We start from the raw sequence: 22,599 nt of genomic DNA on the forward strand, positions 1-22,599 counted from the left end.
GCAGTACAGTACAGTATTTTCATGTATTTTCAGGATACTTTATATTGATTATTTTGTCCTTATTTTCACAGGAAAGTCACACTGACGGTTTAGAATCTCTTTTACTTCAGCACATAATAAATAATATTATATATGATGTTATATAAGGTTGACCCGGGTTCCTGAGGAGAGCGCTGGTGCGCATGCGCGGACATTGTTGTTGCGGAAATGGCGCTGCACTGTCGGCCGCAGACATGGCTGCAGAGCTCCAGGCTGCTGTCCCGAGCACGGCTGCTCCGGTACAGCCCGGCCCCGGTCCGCCCGCTGTCCGAGCACGCCTCGGGTAAAGAGGCCCCATCAGCCGGGGCCCCCGAGATCCTGGGGGACCATCTGATCTACACACACGAGCACCTCGCGCTCAAAGAGTCCCTCCGAAAGGTAAAGTCACTGAACACATAGAACTGTTAATGTTGTCCTGCACGCGCTCCGAGTGTGTCCCTGTCCCCCTGTCCCGCTGACCCCCTGACCCCCTGTCCCGCTGTCCCGCTGTCCCGCTGTCCCCATGTCCCCATCCCGGCTCTGAGGACAGAGAGTGGGTGAGAGGTCACTCAGCGCGCGCGTCAACAAACTGCGCAGTTTAACCTCTTAACCCCCGCCTAAAGCAGGCGCAGTTTCTCCAGTTCACATCACTCTGACCTCAAAGCGTCTTGAAAAAAGCGTCAAAATAACGACGGAAGCGAGGATGAAAACGCAGCAAAAAGATGTGACAAAAACGTGATGGAAAATCAACAATACGTTATTGTTGAGACAATAAAAAAGCGACAAAAACACAACCAAAGAGAGATGAAAAAGCAACATAAAAGCCACACAACACGTGATTTAAAAAAAAAAGTGACAAAAAGTGATGAAAACAACAAAACAGCGATTTTAAAAAAGAGACGAAAACACTACCAAAAATGTGACAAAAACATGGCGACCAAAAAGCTACAGTTTTGTGGGTCTTCGCTTTCAAATGAGGCGCTACACGGGCCAAACTCTCCAGTCAAGAAGCTTATGGATTTGGGTAAAGCCGGACTGGAGAAAAAGTGCTTGGTGAAGGCGGGGGGTTAGGGGTTAAAACAAATCCTTTCGGTTCTTTACGCTGCCTTCATGTTTAAGTGGAAATGACGAGTGTGTTGTGTTCAAGTGCTTTTGTGTCGTAGCAAAGTGAAACATTAAAACAATCAAACCCCAATACACTATAAACAAATACATCCACGTGGGAAAGTGGTCGGGAACATAACATACACAACTGTAAAATGAGACGATATTAAAGTAGAGTGGCTAAATGACTGTATCTGTCGTATAGAGTTCGGGAATGTCCACAGTTACCATGGAGATCCGCCATCTTTGCAGCTGTTAGCATACATTTCCATAGACTAACATTAGCTAAAAACAGTATACAAAGTGGAGAAAAAACCAGTGGAACGACTCCGTTAGCTGCTGAGATACTGCTCTATTGAAAGGTCAAAGGTTTTCTCATCTCAGGAGCTCAGGCATCAAAATGATCTCCCAGTTTTCCAGTGGAAGACTACTACTACTACTACTACTCTACTTTGCAAGTGTTATTTACCATCATTTCGAGAGCACGTGAAGGCAGCACTGCAGTAAAACAGGGAGCAACCTTTGACCGTAAGAAGTAGCGCTGAACACCAGTCCAAGAAGCTGAGCTGTAAATGCCACACTGGTCATGTCTCAGCCACACTGGTCATGTCTCAGCCACACTGGTCATGTCTCAGCCACACTGGTCATGCCTCAGCCACACTGGTCATGTCTCAGCCACACTGGTCATGTCTCAGCCACACTGGTCATGTCTCAGCCACACTGAATAGAGAAGAACAATCAGTAGAACATACAATAAGGGAAGCAGGATATTGCTTTAACTCGCGCCAAAAGCCTAAGTCTAAGTTCAATGTTCTTAACCTCGTGACCGAGCACATATCCTCCAGTTCGGCATTACCCAAATCTACCTTTCTTGAAAAAGAGCGACAAAAATGAGACCAAAACCCAACCAAAAAGTGGAAAAACATGTGACAAGAAAGCCATGAAAGTGCAGCAAAAAAGTGACGAAAATTAGATTAAAAAAAAAGTGACAACAACACGACAACAAGGCAAGGCGGCTACAAATGTGGCTCAGTTACACTCAAACTCCTGCCAACTATTGTGAGAAGCTTGTGAAAGGACATCCAAAAGGTTTGACCCAAAATGTACAGTTTAAAGGCAACTCTACCCAGGGGCGGATCTAGAGGGGTGGCACTTCAGGTCGGTGGGGAGTCCTTGCCTCAAGTGGAGGAGTTCAAGTATCTCGGGGTCTTGTTCACGAGTGAGGGACGGATGGAGCGTGAGATGGACAGACGGATCGGTGCGGCGTCAGCAGTGATGCGGTCGCTGTATCGGTCTGTCGTGGTGAAGAGGGAGCTGAGTCGGGGCAAAGCTCTCGATTTACCGATCGATCTACGTTCCCACCCTCACCTATGGTCATGAGATTTGGGTAATGACCGAAAGGACGAGATCGCGAATACAAGCGGCCAAAATGAGTTTCCTTCGCAGGGTGGCTGGGCGCACCCTCCGAGATCGGGTGAGGAGCTCAGTCACCCGGGAGGAGCTCGGAGTAGAGTCGCTGCTCCTTCACGTCGAAAGGAGCCAGCTGAGGTGGCTCGGGCATCTGTTCCGGATGCCTCCTGGTCGCCTCCCTCGGGAGGTGTTCCGGGCATGTCCTAGTGGGACAAGGCCTCGTGGAAGGCCCAGGACATGCTGGTGGGACTACGTCTCCGAGCTGGCCTGGTGTGGCCTCGGGGTCCCCCCAGAACAGCTGGAGGAGGTGTGTGTGGATCGGGAAGTCTGGGCATCTCTGCTGAGACTGCGGCCCCCGCGACCCGGCCCCGGATAAAGCGGAAGCAAGTGGATGGTTGGATGGCACTGGCCTATAGGCTGTAAGCTCCAGTCCGGAAGCTTTTAGATTTGGGTAAAGCCGAACTGGAGAAAATACACTTGGTTAAGGCAGGGGGTAAGAGCCTAAATAGATTTTTAAATTCCTGACAATGTTGTTGTATATTGTTTGCCATCTAAAGTAAATGCAAAATATGCCGACTTCATTTTGGCCCATGTACCTCTGAATATAAGACCTTCCCATCGTTTACAATATTCCACCATAACCAAGAGGTTAAAGGCCTGCCGTCTTCAGCTCTGAGATGGTCTGGCTCTGCATGTACATCTCAGAGGTTAGAATGTTCTGTTGTTCCTCTGTGAGTCCACGCCTCGCTGTGATTGGTCCGTGCGCCTGTCACTCACTCACAGCACGTTCACAGACTGAGTGCAGAGGCAGATCACTGTTGTTTATGACGCCGTTTAGTCCTGATTGTTTTTCTAGGTACATTCCCCTCCTGATTTATATTCATTGAAACCTAATCCCCGACAGATGTAACACACGTGTGCTCATAATGCCGCCAGGGACACGGCTGTTCTGTTCCCATGCATTTAGAGCCCTGCTTTTGTGCCAGCGCCGTGGCCTCAGAGGGGACGCGTCATGCAACATGGGCTTTTAGCCACGTTCCAGTGTTCCCTTGCACAAGCACATCTGGAGAGGGCTGTAGGGCAAAAGAATGACTCATTTCAATGTTGCAATAATGATATTATGATTAGTGACTAAACCATTTCATCACAGTTCATTGTTCATTAAAGTGTGTTAAAACCAGAGTGACAAAACCCTGAATCTGGACTAAAACACAACTAAGAAGGAAAATCAGGAATCAAACTGAACTTCTGCTCATTTAGGAATGTCTACATTATTTATTAATCATTTAAAGGTTTAAACCGCGCATTTAGTAGTAAGAAAGATTAAACTTACAATTCACTGTTAAAAGTCCAGCTCATCCACCGCTGTAGCCTCAAAACAAATCCACATGGTCCAAATAGCGATGATGGTTTTCCTCTGAAACCCGTCATCCCCGTGCGGGCCTGGTCCTCTGAGGCGCCCCGCGTGTTCGGCAACATTATGCCGTCCATATTTTTTTCTAGAATGCAACAGGACTGGTCAATTCTCCTCGATTAAAACGCACCACACGATTATCGTGATCGGCATTTATTATAATCTCGATTAGATACAAATTTAGATAAAAATGAGATCAATTGCCCAGGCTTAATCCTGTGTATGAAGCTTCTAAACCAGGGGTCCTCAAACAACTCCAAATCCCAGTGTATGTCAAAAAAAAAGGAAGTCTCCTGCCCATTCCTGTGCAGAGTTATGATTTTTTTTAAACTAAATAACCAGTATACTCATTCCAGCCACTAGGGGGCAACTTGAATAAATAAAAAAGAATTCCACACGTGTCCAGCAGAGGGCACTGACATAAGCGATCGGAATATAAACACATTATAGCCACGTGGTAAATTAGGCTTACCACCAGAGTGTGGCGTGAATGAATAATGACTACAGTACTTTGATTTATTACTGATTTATTCTGGACATTCATGTTTATTCAGTTCATTAAAGCAGTACTAAGTAACTCTTGCCCCTAGAGGCCATAAGCGCAACTGCAGGTGTCGTTGCAAGTTACAATTTTTTAACTTATTGATTGTTTTGGAGAGTAAATACTACGCTGACAGGAAAGACAAAGGGAGAGAGGGATATTGTGCATCCAGTTATACAATGGAAATAAAAAAATCACTCAAACTTGGCTGTAAATACTGCTTAAAGTGACGTTAGCCCGCAGTTAGCTTTGCCCATTAGCATGTTAGCTTCTTCTTCGTGATTCCATTAGTGCGTATTGGTGGCTCCGGTCCGGTGGCAGTCAAGTTGCAAACATGGTTTTCTGGCCAGAGACACCAGGGGAGATGAAAGACCCTCCAATCATCCCATAAACACTTGTATTACCCCCACAGGGACTACGGGAAGGATTTATTATGGTAAATAAGTTACTTAGTACTGCTTTAAAGACAAAAATCAGATTCCAAAAGTAACAATCTCTGGTTACGAAATAATAAGCAACATAAAATGTATAAAATACGACAAACTTGTGAGCAAGTTTCCCGCGCCCCTGAGGCTGGGGAGGTTGTAGGAGGCTCTGACTGAGCTCTTTCCAAAACGGCAAGTCTGTCACTTTATGTCATCGGCCTTTTATGGCCATTATGAAGAGATATCGATCAACCTCTAATTATAGTACATTATTATCGTTTACTGTGGTTATGTTGCCACTTATCTTAAGTACCTTTCAGTTGGTACCAGTACTTTAACGGTACTACAGTGTCCATTGTACATACCTGAACTATTCTTTATTTTTTCAGTATCAACTATTATTTATTGTTTAGAATCCTAAATTTAAAAAAAAAACAATGTTTACTCATAATGTGTCCATGGTTACTTTGCGTTTTGGTTTTGGTCAAAGAAAACGACTATTTCTGTGACCAAAACATGTCGATCTGATCATTTATTTGAGCTGATGGACACGGCAGAGTAACCCACAAAGCATAAAACTGGCTCTCAACAGAAAGCTTTTTTAGAACCAGTTTTTCGGGACAAGGTCTTTGGTTGTACTTTTGTACCGTAGCATATTCAGATGGCAACATGGATGAGGCGATTATTCATTGTCTCTTTCCACAACACGTCTGTGGTTCATGACAAGCTCAGAGAAAACCAAAAACAGACGAGGTGTTGACAGCAGTTCAGTTCATGACGGCATAAGGCTCCTCCTCACACAATTTACATGCAGTACCCAGACTGTCCCTTTGTATGCCACTTATATTGTCCTTTTTCCATTATTCCCCAAAGACCCAAAGAAAGTGCAGTAGTTAATTATCTTCCTTCACATACCTTTGAGAAATCCTGTTTACTTTTGATCATTTACTTACTCTATTAGTATCATTCCTGAAATTGTCCTCTTCATTTTTAAAGTCCATAAACCATCATCTGACTCAAACTGGACTTATCCCAGCATGCCATTGCCTTAAAGTGGTGGCTTGTATCTGTTTTTTAATCATGTATACTTCCAAGCACTGATCGCTCCAAGCAACTTACGAGGCCCCTGTAAGAGTATTCTTTCATCAAGTCTATGTTCCATTCACTTAAAGCAGGGGTGGGCAGTTCATTTTCATAAGGGGCCACATGAGGAGCCTGAATTGAGTCAGAGGGCCGCACCAACAATAACTCAAACTTATATCGGGATATAAGTATAATATATCGGGAGTGTATCGCCGGGGTCCATAAACAAAAGCTCCAAAATAAAAATAAAATGTTTTGATTGGGAAAATACATTGAGGACTTTTTTTCAATAAATCTATAATGATGAGTCTGGCAGGACTGTAGCCTCATTAAAACGGCTTACACTTTACAAGCCTGTGTCACAAGTCTCTGCTACATTGTAGTCAATATTCATTCACTCCGCACTACGTGGTAGTAAGCTACTATTGTAGCCACAGCTGCCCAGGGGCAGACTGTCCATTTCCCACTTGTCTACAATGTGTTGTTTATATCCTTATATCTTATTATGCCAGTGCCCTTTGCTGGACACCTGTGGAATTCTTTACTTTTAATCTTATTTACTCTGCCCCCTAGTGGCTGGAGTGAGCATTCTGGTAATAAAAAAAAAAATCATAACTCCGCACAGGAATGAGCTAGAGACTTACTTTTTTTTTTGACATGCTTATGATTTTATGTCCTACAAGTTATGGGCCGGACTGAATCATCTCGCGGGCCGGATGTGGCCCGCGGGCCGTACTTTGCCCAGGTCTGACTTAAAGGGTCCAAAAGCAGGTTCATCAGCTAGGATAATTCCACTTTCTAATTGGTCGTCCCCTGGCTGTGCAGATCATCGACACGGAGATCAACCCTCATGTGGACCAGTGGGAGGCAGATGGTATTTTTCCAGCCCACCAAGTCTTCAAGGTCCTGGGGAGTGCCGGCTTCCTGGGAGTCAACAAACCAGTGGGTAAGTGGCTCTGGAAGCATCTCCTCCTAGGGCTGTGCAATTAATCGAAATTCGATTACGATTTCGATTACAACAGTAAACAATTACAAAATTAGCATAATCGCAAAAAATCGATAATAATTTTGTTTTTTTTGTTTTTTTTTTCAATTTTTTTTTTCAATTTTTTTTTCACATTTTAAATTTTTGGATTTTTGTCACTTTTTTGCTGGATTTTTGTCATTTTTTCTCCTGGATTTTTTGTCTTTTTTTGCTGGATTTTTGTCATTTTTTCTGCTGGATTTTTTGTCTTTTTTTGCTGGATTTTTGTCATTTTTTCTGCTGGATTTTTTGTCTTTTTTTGCTGGATTTTTGTCATTTTTTTATGGATTTTTGTCACTTTTTTGCTGGAGTTTTGTCTTTTTTTGCTGGATTTTTGTCACTTTTTTTGATGGATTTTTGTCACTTTTTTGATGGATTTTTGTCACTTTTTTGATGGATTTTTTTAAAGGCAACAAATAATGGTTTGAATAATCGTGATTTCAATTATGACAAAAATAATCGTGATTATTATTTTTTCAATAATCGAGCAGCCCTATCTCCTCCAGGTGGAAAAGTCGCGTGTGTACTATTAAGCAGCTCTTTGTGTTTGTGAAAGGTTTCCCTGCATTTAATTATGGATGAGAAGTGATTTAAAGGCTGATTGATGGCAAATACAAAGCAAGCAAATGTCACAGGATTGGCTCGGAGTCTGTGAACTCATAAAGACATAAGACAATCCAGCTGTCAAGGTGCCAGAGCGCTGGTGTTCCTTCTGGCAGAGGTAAAGTGTGGAGGAGGTCAGAGTGGAGGGCAGAGGAATTAAAATGTGCTGAGCTGGCTCGGGAATTAGAGACCGGATTACAACGCATCATCGTCAGCTCTCTGGCTGAGCCGCCCTCGGGAGCAGAGTCAGGCCAGAGTTTGTTCACAGAATACTAACCCGGGAGGATCTCAGGATGTCCTACACCACTCAGGACCAGGAGAGAGCATGTCGACCAAAATGTACATGTTATTTCTCCTCCTTTCTCAACACTGTCATCATCACACTGTCTCCTCTGGACTCTTTAGAGACAGCTATGCTCACACAGACTCACTCAGGCTGTGACGCTTCAAGGCTTTCCTGGCAAAAAGTCTCGGAAAGATTCGGAGCTTCAGAGCTGCTTCATTCTGCTTGAACGCTGACCCCTTGTGGACAAGTCTTATTATTCCGACATCTCATGTTTCCAACAGGTGTGTGGCGGTTGAATTATTTGCACAAACAATCCGATGTTAATGTTTGAATGATCAGATCAATCAGATAAATAAGAGTTTGTTTATGTGGGTCTGTGCTCCATGGAGCTCCAGTGGGCGGGGCCAACTCAGCACCCTCTGAACACGGATAAATGGGAAAACGCAGCACGTTAACTTAGGGCTGTGCAATTAATCGAAATTCGATTATGATTTCGATTATTACACTAGACGATCACAAAAATAGCATAATCGAGAACAAACGATTATTAAGGATGCCCTCCCACTCGTCCATCCAAAGCGCAAAAAGTCCGTCCTGCGCGGTTTGTGTGACGCGTCTGATCAGCTGAAACACCAGCGCAGTGACAGAACTGTAGGCCTAAATGATATCGTACTAAAATTTTTTATACCTAACTCTTTAGATAACGCCACTGTTCAGAGCTCACCTTGTGCTGAAAGGAGAACCGCTGTTTTAGAAGCCTCGACATCTATTGCTCAGGCACTGGTTTTGTTTAGTAGAAAAGTCTAAAACTCTTCTTCAGGAGCAGATCAACGGAGCTCAAAGCAAACTCTTATTATTTCATGCTGCTGAGATGAATGTTTCTGTTCCCTTCGCATTTCACGTGCTAGAGGCTCAGGCTTTGGTTTGACATAAAAACATTAGCGCTGTGTGATGATGTCATCAGGCCGCGCGGCTCTGTTGGACAGGTGTGAGGGCTGGCCAGCAGGGGGCAGGTGTTTAGAAACGTGAGCATATAAAAAAAAAAGAAAATGCTCTTATTGTCCAAAGAAAATGTAGTCCATAGTTGTTTTTTAAAATAATAAAAATGTTTTTTTTCTTTTTTTTTTTTAAGGCCACAAATAATCGTTTGAATAATCGTGATTTCAATTATTACTAAAATAATCGTGATTATTATTTTTTCTATAATCGAGCAGCCCTACGTTAACTTATCACTTATGTTTTCTATCGACAAACTAAGGACCAGGAAACATCTGTGGTTTAGCGCCTCGCTTGAAGCTCAAAGCTGTGGAGGCGACGCGCTGAATGAGCCGCTTTGACACTTTGATACACAAGACTTTTCTGTTAATGAAACGGGCTCCGCTATATTCTGTTCAGGAAGAGCCATACAAACTCCCGTTGGGTTCAGCAGCATTTAGGCATCTTTCCATTGGAGTAGCAAGTGGCGGTTTGGGGCCGTCGGCACTGATTTATGTTTGTCCCCAGTGCCAAGAACCAAGAACAAAAAAACATAGATGAGTTTCAGGCCTGATCTCGCAAACTCAGGCTTGTGAGCAAGTACTCGATAAGCAGGCATGTACTCTAAGTGCTAGGTTTTTGGTTTCCTTTCCATGCACGGCAGCTAAAACACGCACAGTGCAGCACGGTTGATTTGAGGCTCGTGTTTGAGCTGTTCCTGGACAACATTATGATTGTACATTTTGGAAACAAAGCTTCCTTGTCGCATGCCCTGGTCTCTCCCAGGTTTTCGACTCCGTGGATGGAGCTTGGTCCAGAGCCTGGCTTTGTTTAGGCCCAGACCAGCCTTCCACCTCTCGATCCCTTGCACTTAGGTGAGTGCTACAAAATCAGAATGTTTAGAAGAAATAAAAGATATTTTTCTGGATCGTCCAAGATCTCATCTAAAAGGTAAAGGAGATAAAGCTTTTGCAGTAGCAGGCCCTAGACTGTGGAACTCCCTCTCTCTGAACATTAGACAGGCTTCTTCAGTCGAGAGCTTCCAAACTTTAAGACTCATCTTTTTGCGCAGGCTTTTAACACGAGATGAGCTGAGCATTTTTTTCATGTTTTTACTGTTTAATTTTTTACTTTTCTCACTGTGTTATATTGTTGTGTTTTTTGTAGTTTTGCATTATTTGCACTGTGTACCTGTACTGCACTTTGGGGCAGTGATGTTTTTGCAAATGTTCTATATAAGTAAACTTGACCTTGACCTTGACAAACTAAAAGGCCTCTGAAAGTGAAAGACTCACAAACCGAGCGCGGAGGCAGACTTGTATCTGTTTATTCGTAAAAATCGATCTGAGCAGTTCTCTGGATAGATCCGCCCATTATCGGTCAGTGAGCGGCGCGTGCTCGTGAGTGTTTTGATTTGCTGCAGTTGGTCATCAAAGGCCCGACACGTGTGAGCTGACCTGCGGCTATTAGATCTTTTCCCTAACTCACCACAAACCCGTAGTTAAGATCAAAGCCAGGGGAATGGGCAGATGAAAAGAAACGCGCTGTGGTCATTAGTCCAAATGAGTTTGGAATCGTGCTGGAGTCCATTAGGAGAAGTCGCAGCGGCCGCTCGGTAAACAGTTCAGAGGGAAGCACCTGCTGATCACGTCCCTGTGCTGTCACTAACGCACTAGTCAAAACTCTGACTTTTATGAGCTTGTATCCGAAATACAGAGTTCATGGAGCAGTGTTTCACTTCATTCACAGAGGTTTGAGTAATTCTGTTCACTGAGGCCCTTTCTTTGTTAGCCAGGAGCGTGCTCAGATACTGCCCTCAAGGTCCATTCATCTTCACTATATAATATCCATCCATGTTCTTCCACTTGTCCGTTGCCGGGTCGTGGGGGCAGCCATTAGAGTTGCGCATATCACACTGCATCAGCCCCTTATGGCGCCTCCTGCAGGTGGTGGGTCCACAGAAGGACGGCCTCATGGTTCTAACCGGGCCTGTTGGTTTCTCATAAGGGGCTTCTGAACCGCTCTTTGTCTGACCCGTCACCTATAGGACCGGTTTACTATGGGAGACCCTACCAGGGGCACAAAGCCCCCAACAATATAGCTCCGAGGATCATTTGGGTGCTCAAGCCCCTCCACCACGTTAAGGTGGCGGTTCCAGGAGGGGCACTATATAGTAATGTAACATTATACAACATTTGCCATATACAAAAAATATATAGCAGGGGAAGGCAACATCAGGCCCAGGGGCCAAATCACAAAACCTCTGGCCCTCAAGATGATTTTGAGGAATATTGTTACCCAAATCAGAGATCGGATGCCTGAGATTAACCTCTTACCCCCACTTTCACCAAGCGCATTTTCTCCAGTTCAGCTTAACCCAAATCTAAAAGCTTCTCGACTGGAGAGCTATTTATTTATTCATCAAATAAATAAACAAATAAATACATTCAAATAAATATTGGCCAGTGTGATGCCTCATTTGAAAGCTTTCAGCTGCAAAACTGATCGTAGCTTTTTCGTAGTGTTGTCGCAGTGTTTTTATCAAGTTTTTCATGTTTTCGTCTCTTTTTTTTTTATCACCTTCTTGTTGTGTTTTCATAGTTTTTGTCTTGTTTTTGCTTTGTTTGAGGCTTTTTTGTCATGTTTTTGTCTCCTTATATTTTAATTGCTTTGTTGTCACGTCATCCTTGCTATTTTGATGTTTTTAAAGCCAAACTGGACAAAATGTGCTCAGTTAAGACACTGGCATTTGTAGAAAGTGATACCTCGGCCGACATTCGAAGCCTCCGGCCCTTGGTCTTTTGGCGGTGAAGAAAAATCGGCCTCCACTGAGCAGACCTCTCTAACCGTGATGTATAGCAATAATTGGCCTAAATGAATGAAGAAAAAAGGCGTTCACTCCCAGCGTTGTCATTTGATCAGGTTCATTTAGGCCAGGGGTCACCAACCTTATTTCAGCTGAGGGCTACTTTAAGAGCATTAAGTTGTTCGAGGGCTACCAGTTATAAACAAATCCTAAAGACTTAAACGTACACTGTTCACTTATAGGATATTGACCCCATATTATATTAAAATAGCTTTATTTTAAACTCATACTGAGTCACAAGAACCGAAATAATTGTAATTTTAAGAATTAGATTGAAGAAAATGAAGTGTTTTACATTTTAGAAAAAGTCCCAAGGGCTACTGGACATGCCCCAAAGGGCCCCTGGGTGCCCGCGGGCACCACGTTGGTGACCCCTGATTTAGGCTAACTGGCTAACTGGCCATATCGGTCACTCACTCAGCCGTCACGTGTCTGTTTCCTGCCGCGCTGACTGACGCTGCTGTTGTGTGCAGAGTACGGCGGTCTGGGCCTGGACTTCAGCTACAGCATGGCCGTGGCAGAGGAGCTGGGACACATCCGCTGTGGAGGGGTGCCCATGGCCATCGGAGTGCAGACGGACATGGCCACGCCCGCCCTGGCCAGGTACACACACTCAGGCGCAGCTCTGACGAGAACACGGTGGGAGTGATTGTGATTTATGCAGGTTCGGCTCTGAGGCTCTGAAGCAGGAGTTCCTGCTGCCGTCCATCCTGGGGGACAAGGTTTCGTGTCTGGGAGTGAGTGAGACGGGAGCCGGCTCTGATGTCTCCAGTAGGTCACACTTGTTAGACACTATTATAACATTCACCTTCTGCTAGGGCGGCACGATTTTGACTAAAAGAATTTCTGACAGATATTGCGATTTGGATATTTTCTATATACTTCCGTTTTATTTTTCATGCAAATGAGATTTGAGCTTCATATATTCTAAAGCTGCTGTTAAACATCATAGTATTCAGTTATTACATTTCAGCTTCATGCAGCAACAGGATGAACAACCCTGGTCTAAAGCGTGTCCTCCTGTGGCGCAGGCATCAGGACCAAGGCCGTGCGGAAAGGGGACGAGTACGTCATCAACGGAGGCAAAATGTGGACCACCAACGGCACTCAGGCCGACTGGATGTGTCTGCTGGCCAACACCAGTGAGGGGCCAGCTCACAAGAACAAGTCCCTCATCTGTTTACCCATGAACCTGCCAGGTACTAGTCCACATCATTTAGACCGGTCGACTAGTCGTGTGTTCATCTCTCCCTCTAATGTCAAGGTGGAACCCCTTTTCTGTGTTCCACTGGGACAATAAACAATGTTGCACCTCGTTACTAACTAGCGGTTAGCATTTGCTGCTTACATGTTTACATGACAGATTTGGACGTGGACTTAATGGACTCGATGTAAATCAGGGGGGCCCAAACGTTTTGTCTCCGAGGGCCAAAATGAAAAATTGGCTGTGAGCCTCGGGTCAAACACGGCCATGTCAAGCACGAAAAACACATATAACTGCAAATTATAAAGTTACTTTATTTTATTTACTTTTTATTTTTTCTATAGCCCACATTTGCATTTGATTCTATCTATGCAAATAACATGCTATATTAAAGCAAATGGTAACTATGGCAAAAGCCTAGTTTTAGTAAAACAAAATCAACAATTGTAGCAATTTAGTGCAAAACAAACACCTGTATCTACAGCACCTACAGTAACTTTACCTCATTCATTAACTCAAAGAAAATGCCACATTAGATTATTTTGAAATGTCAGTTCAGCATCAATTCTTTTATAAGTCAATTTTTAACATATACTGTTGTTGACGTCAACAACCTTTGCAATAAAAGTTGGAAAACTGTGAAAGTTGATGCTACAACACTCTGTGATTGATAAATACCAAGACACCACAACAGTGTTTCCTTAACTTTGTGAAAGGAGTGAAACAGCGCCCCCAATTTGACGCTGGTGGTCAAAAAGTGTACTGCATCCATATTTACCATTGAGAATGAATGGAAGAGAGTAAGTTAGTATTAACCACACGCAGCGCAAAAGTAGGTCACTCGGGCCAACACTTTGGGCACCCCTGATGTAAATGATGACCTTTTTTATAAGAATTAGTGAATAACACCTTTAAAAATCCGTACTCGTTCCAGCCCTACCAGGTCCTCTGGGTTTCTCTTGTTTAAAATGATGATTAAAGAGACATTTAGAGAGGACCTGTCTTTTCAGTGTGTTTGAACGCCCTGCCCCTGTCTGTGTCTGACCAGCTCTGTTGACTCTTTTAAAAGGATCTGAAGACATGTTTATTTAAGAAAGTCTTCACTAATGTCACTTTAATTTTACACATTTACATTTTTATAGTGTTTGTTTTTTCCTATTCTCTGTCTTGTCTGTGAAAAGCGTTTAAATAAACTGTACTTACTTAACTATGACATTCATGAGATTGGTCACGATGAAACATTTGACTGGATTGACCGCACTAACAGTAGCACACGTATGTAACCGTGTGTGTGATGTCTTGGCAGGAGTGCACGTGGCCCGTAAGATCAGTAAAATTGGCATGTGGTCGTCGGACACGGCGGAGGTTTTCTTCGACGACGTGCGCGTGCCCTGCTCACACGTGATTGGTCAGGAGGGCATGGGCTTCACCTATCAGATGCTGCAGTTCCAGGAGGAGCGGCTCTGGGCCGTGGCCAACAGTGAGTTTCGTTCCCATCGTTCATTTCCTTTGGTTTATACCTCAGGGGTGTCCGTTAGCTCCATCGCGAGCTTCCAGTAGATCGCGGAGCCCTCTCTCTCCAAAGCGGTCAGGCATTTGGTCCTGCATTGTCACACGGAACGACCGGCTGATACATTTTGTTCACACACACAAGCACGAGAGACCCACGAGCTCCAGACAAAATAATGACTGTCACCAGCAATGACACCGCCGGCATTTTGGACACAAAACGTGCTAAGCAGTTGTTTTACTCGAGGGGGTGCAGATCGGGACAATGGTGTTCATTTTGGCAGAGCACCGGCGATACACTGGGCTGCTCAAACTCTCACACAAACACTCACAGAAACACTCACACAAACACTCACAGAAACACTCACACAAACACTCACAGAAACACTCACACAAACACACACACAAACACTCACACAAACACTCACACAAACACTAACACAAACACTCACACAAACACTCACACAAACACTCACAGAAACACTCACACAAACACACACACACACACTCACACACACACTCACACAAACACTAACACAAACACTCACACAAACACTCACACAAACACTCACAGAAACACTCACACAAACACACACACAAACACTCACACAAACACTCACACAAACACTCACACAACCACTCACACAAACACAAACACTCACACAAACACTCACACAAACACTCACACAAACACTCACACAAACACTCACACAAACACTCACGCAAACACTCACGCAAACACTCGCGCAAACACTCACACAAACACTCACACAAACATTCACACACACACTCACGCAAACACTCGCGCAAACACTCACACAAACACTCACACAAACATTCACACACACACTCACGCAAACACTCACGCAAACACTCACGCAAACACTCACGCAAACACACACGCAAACACTCACGCAAACACTCACGCAAACACTCACGCAAACACTCACGCAAACACTCACGCAAACACTCACGCAAACACTCACGCAAACACTCACGCAAACACTCACACAAACACTCACACAAACCCACACACACACTCACGCAAACACTCACGCAAACACTCACGCAAACACTCACGCAAACACTCACGCAAACCCACACACAAACCCACACACACACTCACACAAACACTCAAGCAAACACTCACGCAAACACTCACGCAAACCCACACACACACTCACACAAACACTCACGCAAACACTCACGCAAACACTCACGCAAACACTCACGCAAACACTCACGCAAACACTCACACAAACACTCACGCAAACACTCACGCAAACACTCACACAAACACTCACACAAACACTCACACAAACACTCACACAAACCCACACACACACTCACGCAAACACTCACGCAAACACTCACGCAAACACTCACGCAAACACTCACGCAAACACTCACGCAAACACTCACACAAACACTCACACAAACCCACACACACACTCACGCAAACACTCACGCAAACACTCACGCAAACACTCACGCAAACACTCACACAAACCCACACACACACTCACACAAACACTCAAGCAAACACTCACGCAAACACTCACGCAAACACTCACACAAACACTCACACAAACACTCACGCAAACACTCACATAAACACTCACGCAAACACTCACGCAAACACTCACGCAAACACTCACGCAAACACTCACGCAAACACTCACGCAAACACTCACGCAAACACTCACGCAAACACTCAAGCAAACACTCACGCAAACACTCACGCAAACACTCACGCAAACACTCACGCAAACACTCACGCAAACACTCACACAAACCCACACACACACTCACGCAAACACTCACGCAAACACTCACGCAAACACTCACGCAAACACTCTCGCAAACACTCTCGCAAACACTCTCGCAAACACTCTCGCAAACACTCACGCAAACACTCTCGCAAACACTCTCGCAAACACTCACACACACACACACGTACACACTCGCGCACTAAAGAGAGGATGAGAGAGCAGGGATGAAGAGGAGACAGGTAGACCTACAGTAATACATCCCTCTGACCTGTTGTGTGGTTTCTGTCTCAAGTCTGAAGCCCCGCCCCTGACATTTAGTCCAGGTCCTAATGATAATTCATTTTATATCATCAAGAACAACAATGAAAATAAAAGAAAAGAAAACACTCCCTGTTGTGACCTTTTGAGAAATCTATAGGAGCCCCCCCCTGACTGAGTGTGTCTATTGAGTCTCGTGTGAAGCATGAGGAATCCTTGAGTGGTTACTTGTTCTCCTGCTGATGCGCTTCCACTGACATCTCCTGGATTTGTAACGTAATAGATAGAACCTGAAAACAGTCCATCAACCATTACCGGACCCGTTCTGCACTCAAATTGCCTTAATTTCAGCGCCTCTTGTTAGTTAGCATCCTGCACGTCGATCACTTTCCTAAGCCACAGTTCTGCAGTGTCTTGTGTCCGATCTGCCCAGTCATGACCACCATGGAGGCCGTCATCCAGGAGACCATCCAGTACACGTCCCAGAGGAAGATCTTCAGCCGGCCCGTGCTCTCCCACCAGGCCGTGCACTTCAGGCTGGCAGAGCTGAGCACCGAGGTGGAGCTGCTGCGCTCGCTCTTCTACAGGGCTGTAGGTACGGGTTCCCCCTCAGCAGCACCTCACACTCCCCTCCCCTGCTCTACAAGTCTGTCATGATCAGTGTGTGTGGATGTGAGGCTGGACTAAAGCCTGTGCTGCCGGCTCTCTGCAGTGCTGTTCCTGAAGGGCAATGATGTGACCAAGCTGGCGTCCATGGCCAAGCTGAAGGGCGGGCGCCTGGCTCGGGAGGTGGCCGACAGCTGCCTGCAGTTCTGGGGAGGCATGGGCTACACCAGCGACGTACTGGTCAGCCGCTTCTACAGGTCAGTGCCACACAGGCGGACTTTGGCGTCGTAAGCCAAGAAAATATTGTCGACTCCAATAAGTCGTTTAGAGCTCTATAAACCAAATATTAAAGCTACACTGCGTAACATTTTGGACTATACTGATGCGGCAAAACAAAACTTGCTCCTAATGACCAGCTCAACACAGAAAATGCTATTACTGCAGTGGGTAATAAAAGAGTGGATTTGGATGAAAAACGAACCTGTATAAATCTCAAATTCTACTGCCTTCCATGGAGACGTGCTGGAGACGTACCCACTCCAGGTAAAGTTTACAGTCATATCTTAGGAGGGGTGAGCCTCATAAATGTTTGTACATTTATGAGGTATTTTTCAATGATGTCATCACATTTTTTATAAATATTTCAGTTTTATTTATTGTGTAAAATTCTACGCGGTGTGGCTTTAAGATTTCTTAAACATTACCTTCTATACATAGAGATCTGAGTTAAACTGTGTTCAAATGAAAGCAACACTGGGCAGAATAAATCCAGCAACATAATCCAGACCATGCACCTACAGGCAGGAGTTCACACTCTTGCCTTTGCCGGACGCATTATTGAACTCACTTTAGATCGTTTCAGCTGCAGGTTTTGATATTGGCGACATAGGCAGTGTCTCAGGGCGGTATACGCCGAATGCCCATCTCGGGTCGCCCGTTGCATTATGCCATCCATCCATCCATTTTCTTCCGCTTTATCCGGGGCCGGGTCGCGGGGGCAGCAGTCTCAGCAGAGATGCCCAAACTTCCCGATCCACACACACCTCCTCCAGCTGTTCTGGGGGGACCCCGAGGCGACACCAGGCCAGCTCGGAGACATAGTCCCACCACCGTGTCCTGGGCCTTCCACGAGGCCTTGTCCCACTAGGACATGCCTGGAACACCTCCCGCGGGAGGCGACCAGGAGGCATCCGAAACAGATGCCCGAGCCTCAGCTGCTCCTTTCGACGTGAAGGAGCAGCGACTCTACTCCGAGCTCCTCCCGGGTAACTGAGCTCCTCACCCGATCTCGGAGGGTGCGCCCCGCCACCCTGCGAAGGAAACTCATTTCGGCCGCTTGTATTCGCGATCTTGTCCTTTCGGTCATGACCCAAATCTCATGACCATAGGTGAGGGCGGGAACGTAGATCGATCGGTAAATCGAGAGCTTTGCCGTCCGACTCAGCTCCCTCTTCACCACGACAGACCGATACAGCGACCGCATCACTGCTGACGCCGCACCGATCCGTCTATCGATCTCACGCTCCATCCGTCCCTCACTCGTGAACAAGACCCCGAGATACTTGAACTCCTCCACTTGAGGCAAGGACTCCCCACCGACCTGTAGAGGGGAAACCACCTTTTTCCGGTGGAGAACCATGGCCTCAGATTTGGAGGTGCTGATCCTCATCCCGGCCGCTACACACTCGGCTGCAAACCGCCCCAGAGCAGCTGAAGGTCCTGGTTTGTTGAAGCCATCAGAACAACATCATCTGCAAACAGCAGAGATGAGACTCTGAGGCTCCCAAACCGGACACCCTCCGGCCCCTGGCTGCGCCTAGAAATTCTGTCCATAAAAGTAATGAACAGAACCGGTGACAAAGGGCAGCCCTGGCGGAGACCAACACGCACCGGGAACAGGTCTGACTTACTGCCGGCAATGCGAACCAAGCTCCTGCTGCGGTCATACAGGGAACGGACAGCCCTTAGCAGAGGGCCCCGGACCCCATACTCCCGGAGCATCCCCCACAGGGCACCACGAGGGACGCGGTCGAACGCTTTCTCCAGATCCACAAAACACATGTGGACTGGTTGGGCGAACTCCCATTTCCCGTTGCATTATGGGTAATGGAATTTATTTTGACTAACAAACAACAACAAAGTTTAACTTTTTATTTCTATGGTTTTAAACGCTGGAAAGGTGATGATTTAAAGTGTTTTTGTCGTCGCCATGGAGCTTGTTACGATGTTAGCATAAAGTCTATTTTTACAACCTCGGCTGCTACGGAGACACAGAAACTGAAAGAACTGAACGGCCGTTCATATGTAGAGCTGCTTCAACCGGCCTAGTCCTTGTTCACATAGTTTGAATAACTATCTGACCCTTGAAGGCGATGGTTGGACAAAGTGCAGGGTCTGAAACTGTGGCCTCAGGTCGCCGACATTCAGAACATTTAAACTGAACGAGAAATAAAAACATAGAATCCTTGTTTTGTTTTGTCCATAACGAGGTGGACAGTGAACAAAATCTTAGTTTTAACTGTGACAGATCCACGTACACAAATAGGCTGTGCCAAATGTACTTTATTTGTATATTATTTTACGAGTGATCTGATGGTACAACATGGCTAATCGATCGACGGAAATGTTCCCACTATATTTAACATCAACACCGTTTCGAGACAAATTTAAATAATTTAAAAAGTGGTGTCAGGCTGATCCCAGGTCCTGTCGTCCCCCTGTCCGCTATGGTCCACTATGGTCCGCTCCTGCCTACGGAGCCGCTGTCCTGACTTTTCTCTCGCTTTCATGATATTGACAACATAAATATTTGCATAAATGTCACTTGAGACATATAGTCTTTAAACCAATGCCCGTGAGCCTTATGGGTCACGGGTATGGCTCAATATACTTCAGTGTTCAGGCTCCGCTACCTGGACTTGCTCACACATTTCAATGGCGGAGTGGTTTTGTTTGGGCAGAAATTAGGAGCGATTGACCCACACATGCGCAGTCGAGACGGGCATTCGGCTTATTGTCCGAGAGGCGAGAGAAATGATGCATCACAGCATTTTGCTCAGCAGTTTCCTCAATCCCTGTGCGCCGCTGCAGCCGAGTATAGAGCTGCAGAGCGCAGCGGCTGCAGATCTACAACAGCAGATCCACCACAGCAGATCCATCACAGCGGATACAGAACCAAAACAACGTGCACATGTCCACGCCCCGGGTGGATATCAGCGGAGGAGAAGCTACTGTTGGTGCTGCCTTGATCCTAAAAGAGGCACAGTTAGAGCCTTTTATTTAATGAAACCTGTCGCCTGCGTCTCTGAAATGATCACTTAAGTAACAGCCTTTTAAAAGAAGAAGTTTGGTCAGAATGGAGTTTACACTGTCAAAAGTGCACACGTACATTTAAATGTGAAAGAACATGCAGGGATTTACCAGGATGCCAGTGGTCAGAGATTTGACCTGTTAAGTCGGCAACGTGTGAACAGGAAAGTAAATAAGACGATTAAGTCACTTGTGGTACTTTTGCATTTTGAGTGAGGGACTGATTATTCGCCCAGAGCGCCGAACAGGCCAGAACCGCCACTGGTTTGTTCCACAGTTGTGCAGCCCCACGGAGAGTTCAGAGTCTGACCAATAACAATATGTGTGTGACTTTTTACCATTTTCAACACTGTGCAATCCATTCAATCTAATGCAGCTTTTTAATTACATTTAATTCCTTTGAAAAAACACTAAATCAAAAGTAAATCTAAGTCGAGGTCAAACTAAATGAATACAATCCTGACTAAAACTCCACTTTTGCACATTGTTGTGATTTCTGCAGTTTTTTTTGGAAGCACAGGTGAAGCTCCATGTGATGGTTCAGTGCAGGCCGGTGTCATTACGTCGCTGTATTTGAGGCTTCAGCGCCCCCCGCTGGCCATACTGATGACAGTGTGGTGCTTTCACAGAGACTCTCGGCTGATGTCCATCGGAGGAGGGGCGGACGAGGTCATGCTGGGAATCATCTGCAAATACATGGACACACTGCCCAAGAAGTGACCTCTGCCAGGCTGAAGGATCCACAAGTGCTCTGGACTAACACCATTAGTTAGACTGTGACTCCTGCCCAGTCACTGCGTCTCAGATTTCATTTGTACTCTGCAGATTATAAGCTATGGACTCAGTAACTACCAGCTAACACCGATTTACACAGAGAATGTCAAATGATCAAGTTTTTTAGTAACACAATCAATAGAATTTTTAAAGTTTGTGTAATTTTCTTGTTGCTCAGCCCAGTTCAAGAACCTAAAACTGTAAATGTGTTCAACTGTCTTTCATAACTGTGCCGCTTCACTGATGTAACTCTTTGTAGGGTTTCTCTATTAAGTCATTGAATGAACGATGCCAAAATCAAAGCCTTAAAAGTCACAGAAATGCATTAAATTGGATTTAAGTTTTGTAGAAAAGTATTTCCCCTGTTTGTTTGACTGTTGTGACACGAAATGAAACGTGGCATTACAATATATAATATTTAGAAATTAAAATGGCTTTAAAAATCATAAATCAGACTTGCTGCTGCTGTAATTAACACTCACCAAAGGCTTCATCTGAAGAATTTAAATGTATATTTATTTATTAGATGTTCACACAATTGTCCAAATGTTCAGACACTTTTCAAAGGCCGTCTGAACTTGTATGCTTGTGTTTGAGCTCACGCACACGTTTTCAGAAACCTGAAAGACAGTCAGGTTCAAGGTAACTTAGGGCTGGGCGATATGGACCGAAAGTCATATCCCGATATTTTTGATTGAAAATCGATATACGATATATATATCCCAATATTTTTTCCGCAAAGTGAGAGCTGTGAAAGGAAATGTTAAATCAAAGTCGAAGCTAAATGAGTAGTTTTATTGAAAAGTCACTATAAAATGTAAGCATAAACACTATAACACAGCTCCATAAGGTGTAAATAAAATAGCCTAGAAAATAAAATCGGGCAGCATTTATATTTAAATATAAAGGGCTCAGTTTAAGAATAAGATTAACACTTTAAAAAAAAATGAGCTACAGTTTCTTTTTAACTTAATAGCTTATCTGAATATGAAATATCCCGATATACACGACATGATCTAATTCCATGTCTCATTTAAAATCTATCGATATATCTTAAATATCGATATATTGCCCAGCCCTAAGGTAACTTTATTTGCACCAAAAGGTAAACATGGTTGGCAAAGAGTGAGACACTGGTATCAGCAGGTTTAAGAGCGAGCTCCAGTTGTTTCACCCCAAGTCCGACTTTTCTGTTTCACAAAGGATTTAAAGCGTTGCTACGGTAACACTAACCCGGTCCAGGGCAGGTCTTTAACCCAGAGAGGAGCGATGTGATTGGATGGTTCACTCACAGAAGGACTGTAGACAAAGTTCTGTAAACTGTGCTTGTCTTTATTTGCTTCTTCTTCCTCTTTTAGGAAACATTTTGAGCTTCTCGTCTCTTTCATGATTAGTGACTCTGTTCCTCTGAAATGGAA

General features: G+C 44.8%; 2 protein-coding genes across 2 annotated transcripts in view; both read left to right on the forward strand.

Annotated features, from left to right (window-relative positions):
* The window catches only part of arhgef2a (Rho guanine nucleotide exchange factor (GEF) 2a), a 125,672-nt gene that overhangs the window by 40,219 nt on the left and 62,854 nt on the right, over positions 1–22,599 (forward strand). The gene's annotated exons all lie outside the window — the stretch shown is intronic.
* On the forward strand, positions 184–21,408 carry LOC306973597 (putative acyl-CoA dehydrogenase 6). The gene is made up of 9 exons (XM_079570556.1): positions 184–417; positions 6,821–6,941; positions 12,223–12,352; positions 12,414–12,520; positions 12,781–12,948; positions 14,260–14,433; positions 16,926–17,087; positions 17,205–17,355; positions 21,037–21,408. The coding sequence occupies exons 1-9, from the start codon at positions 208–210 to the stop codon at positions 21,125–21,127; spliced, it is 1,314 nt and encodes a 437-aa protein (XP_079426682.1). The 5' UTR covers positions 184–207; the 3' UTR covers positions 21,128–21,408.

This window comes from Gobius niger, assembly GCF_951799975.1.
Source record: "Gobius niger genome assembly, chromosome: 14".
Taxonomy (NCBI): Eukaryota; Metazoa; Chordata; class Actinopteri; order Gobiiformes; family Gobiidae; genus Gobius; species Gobius niger.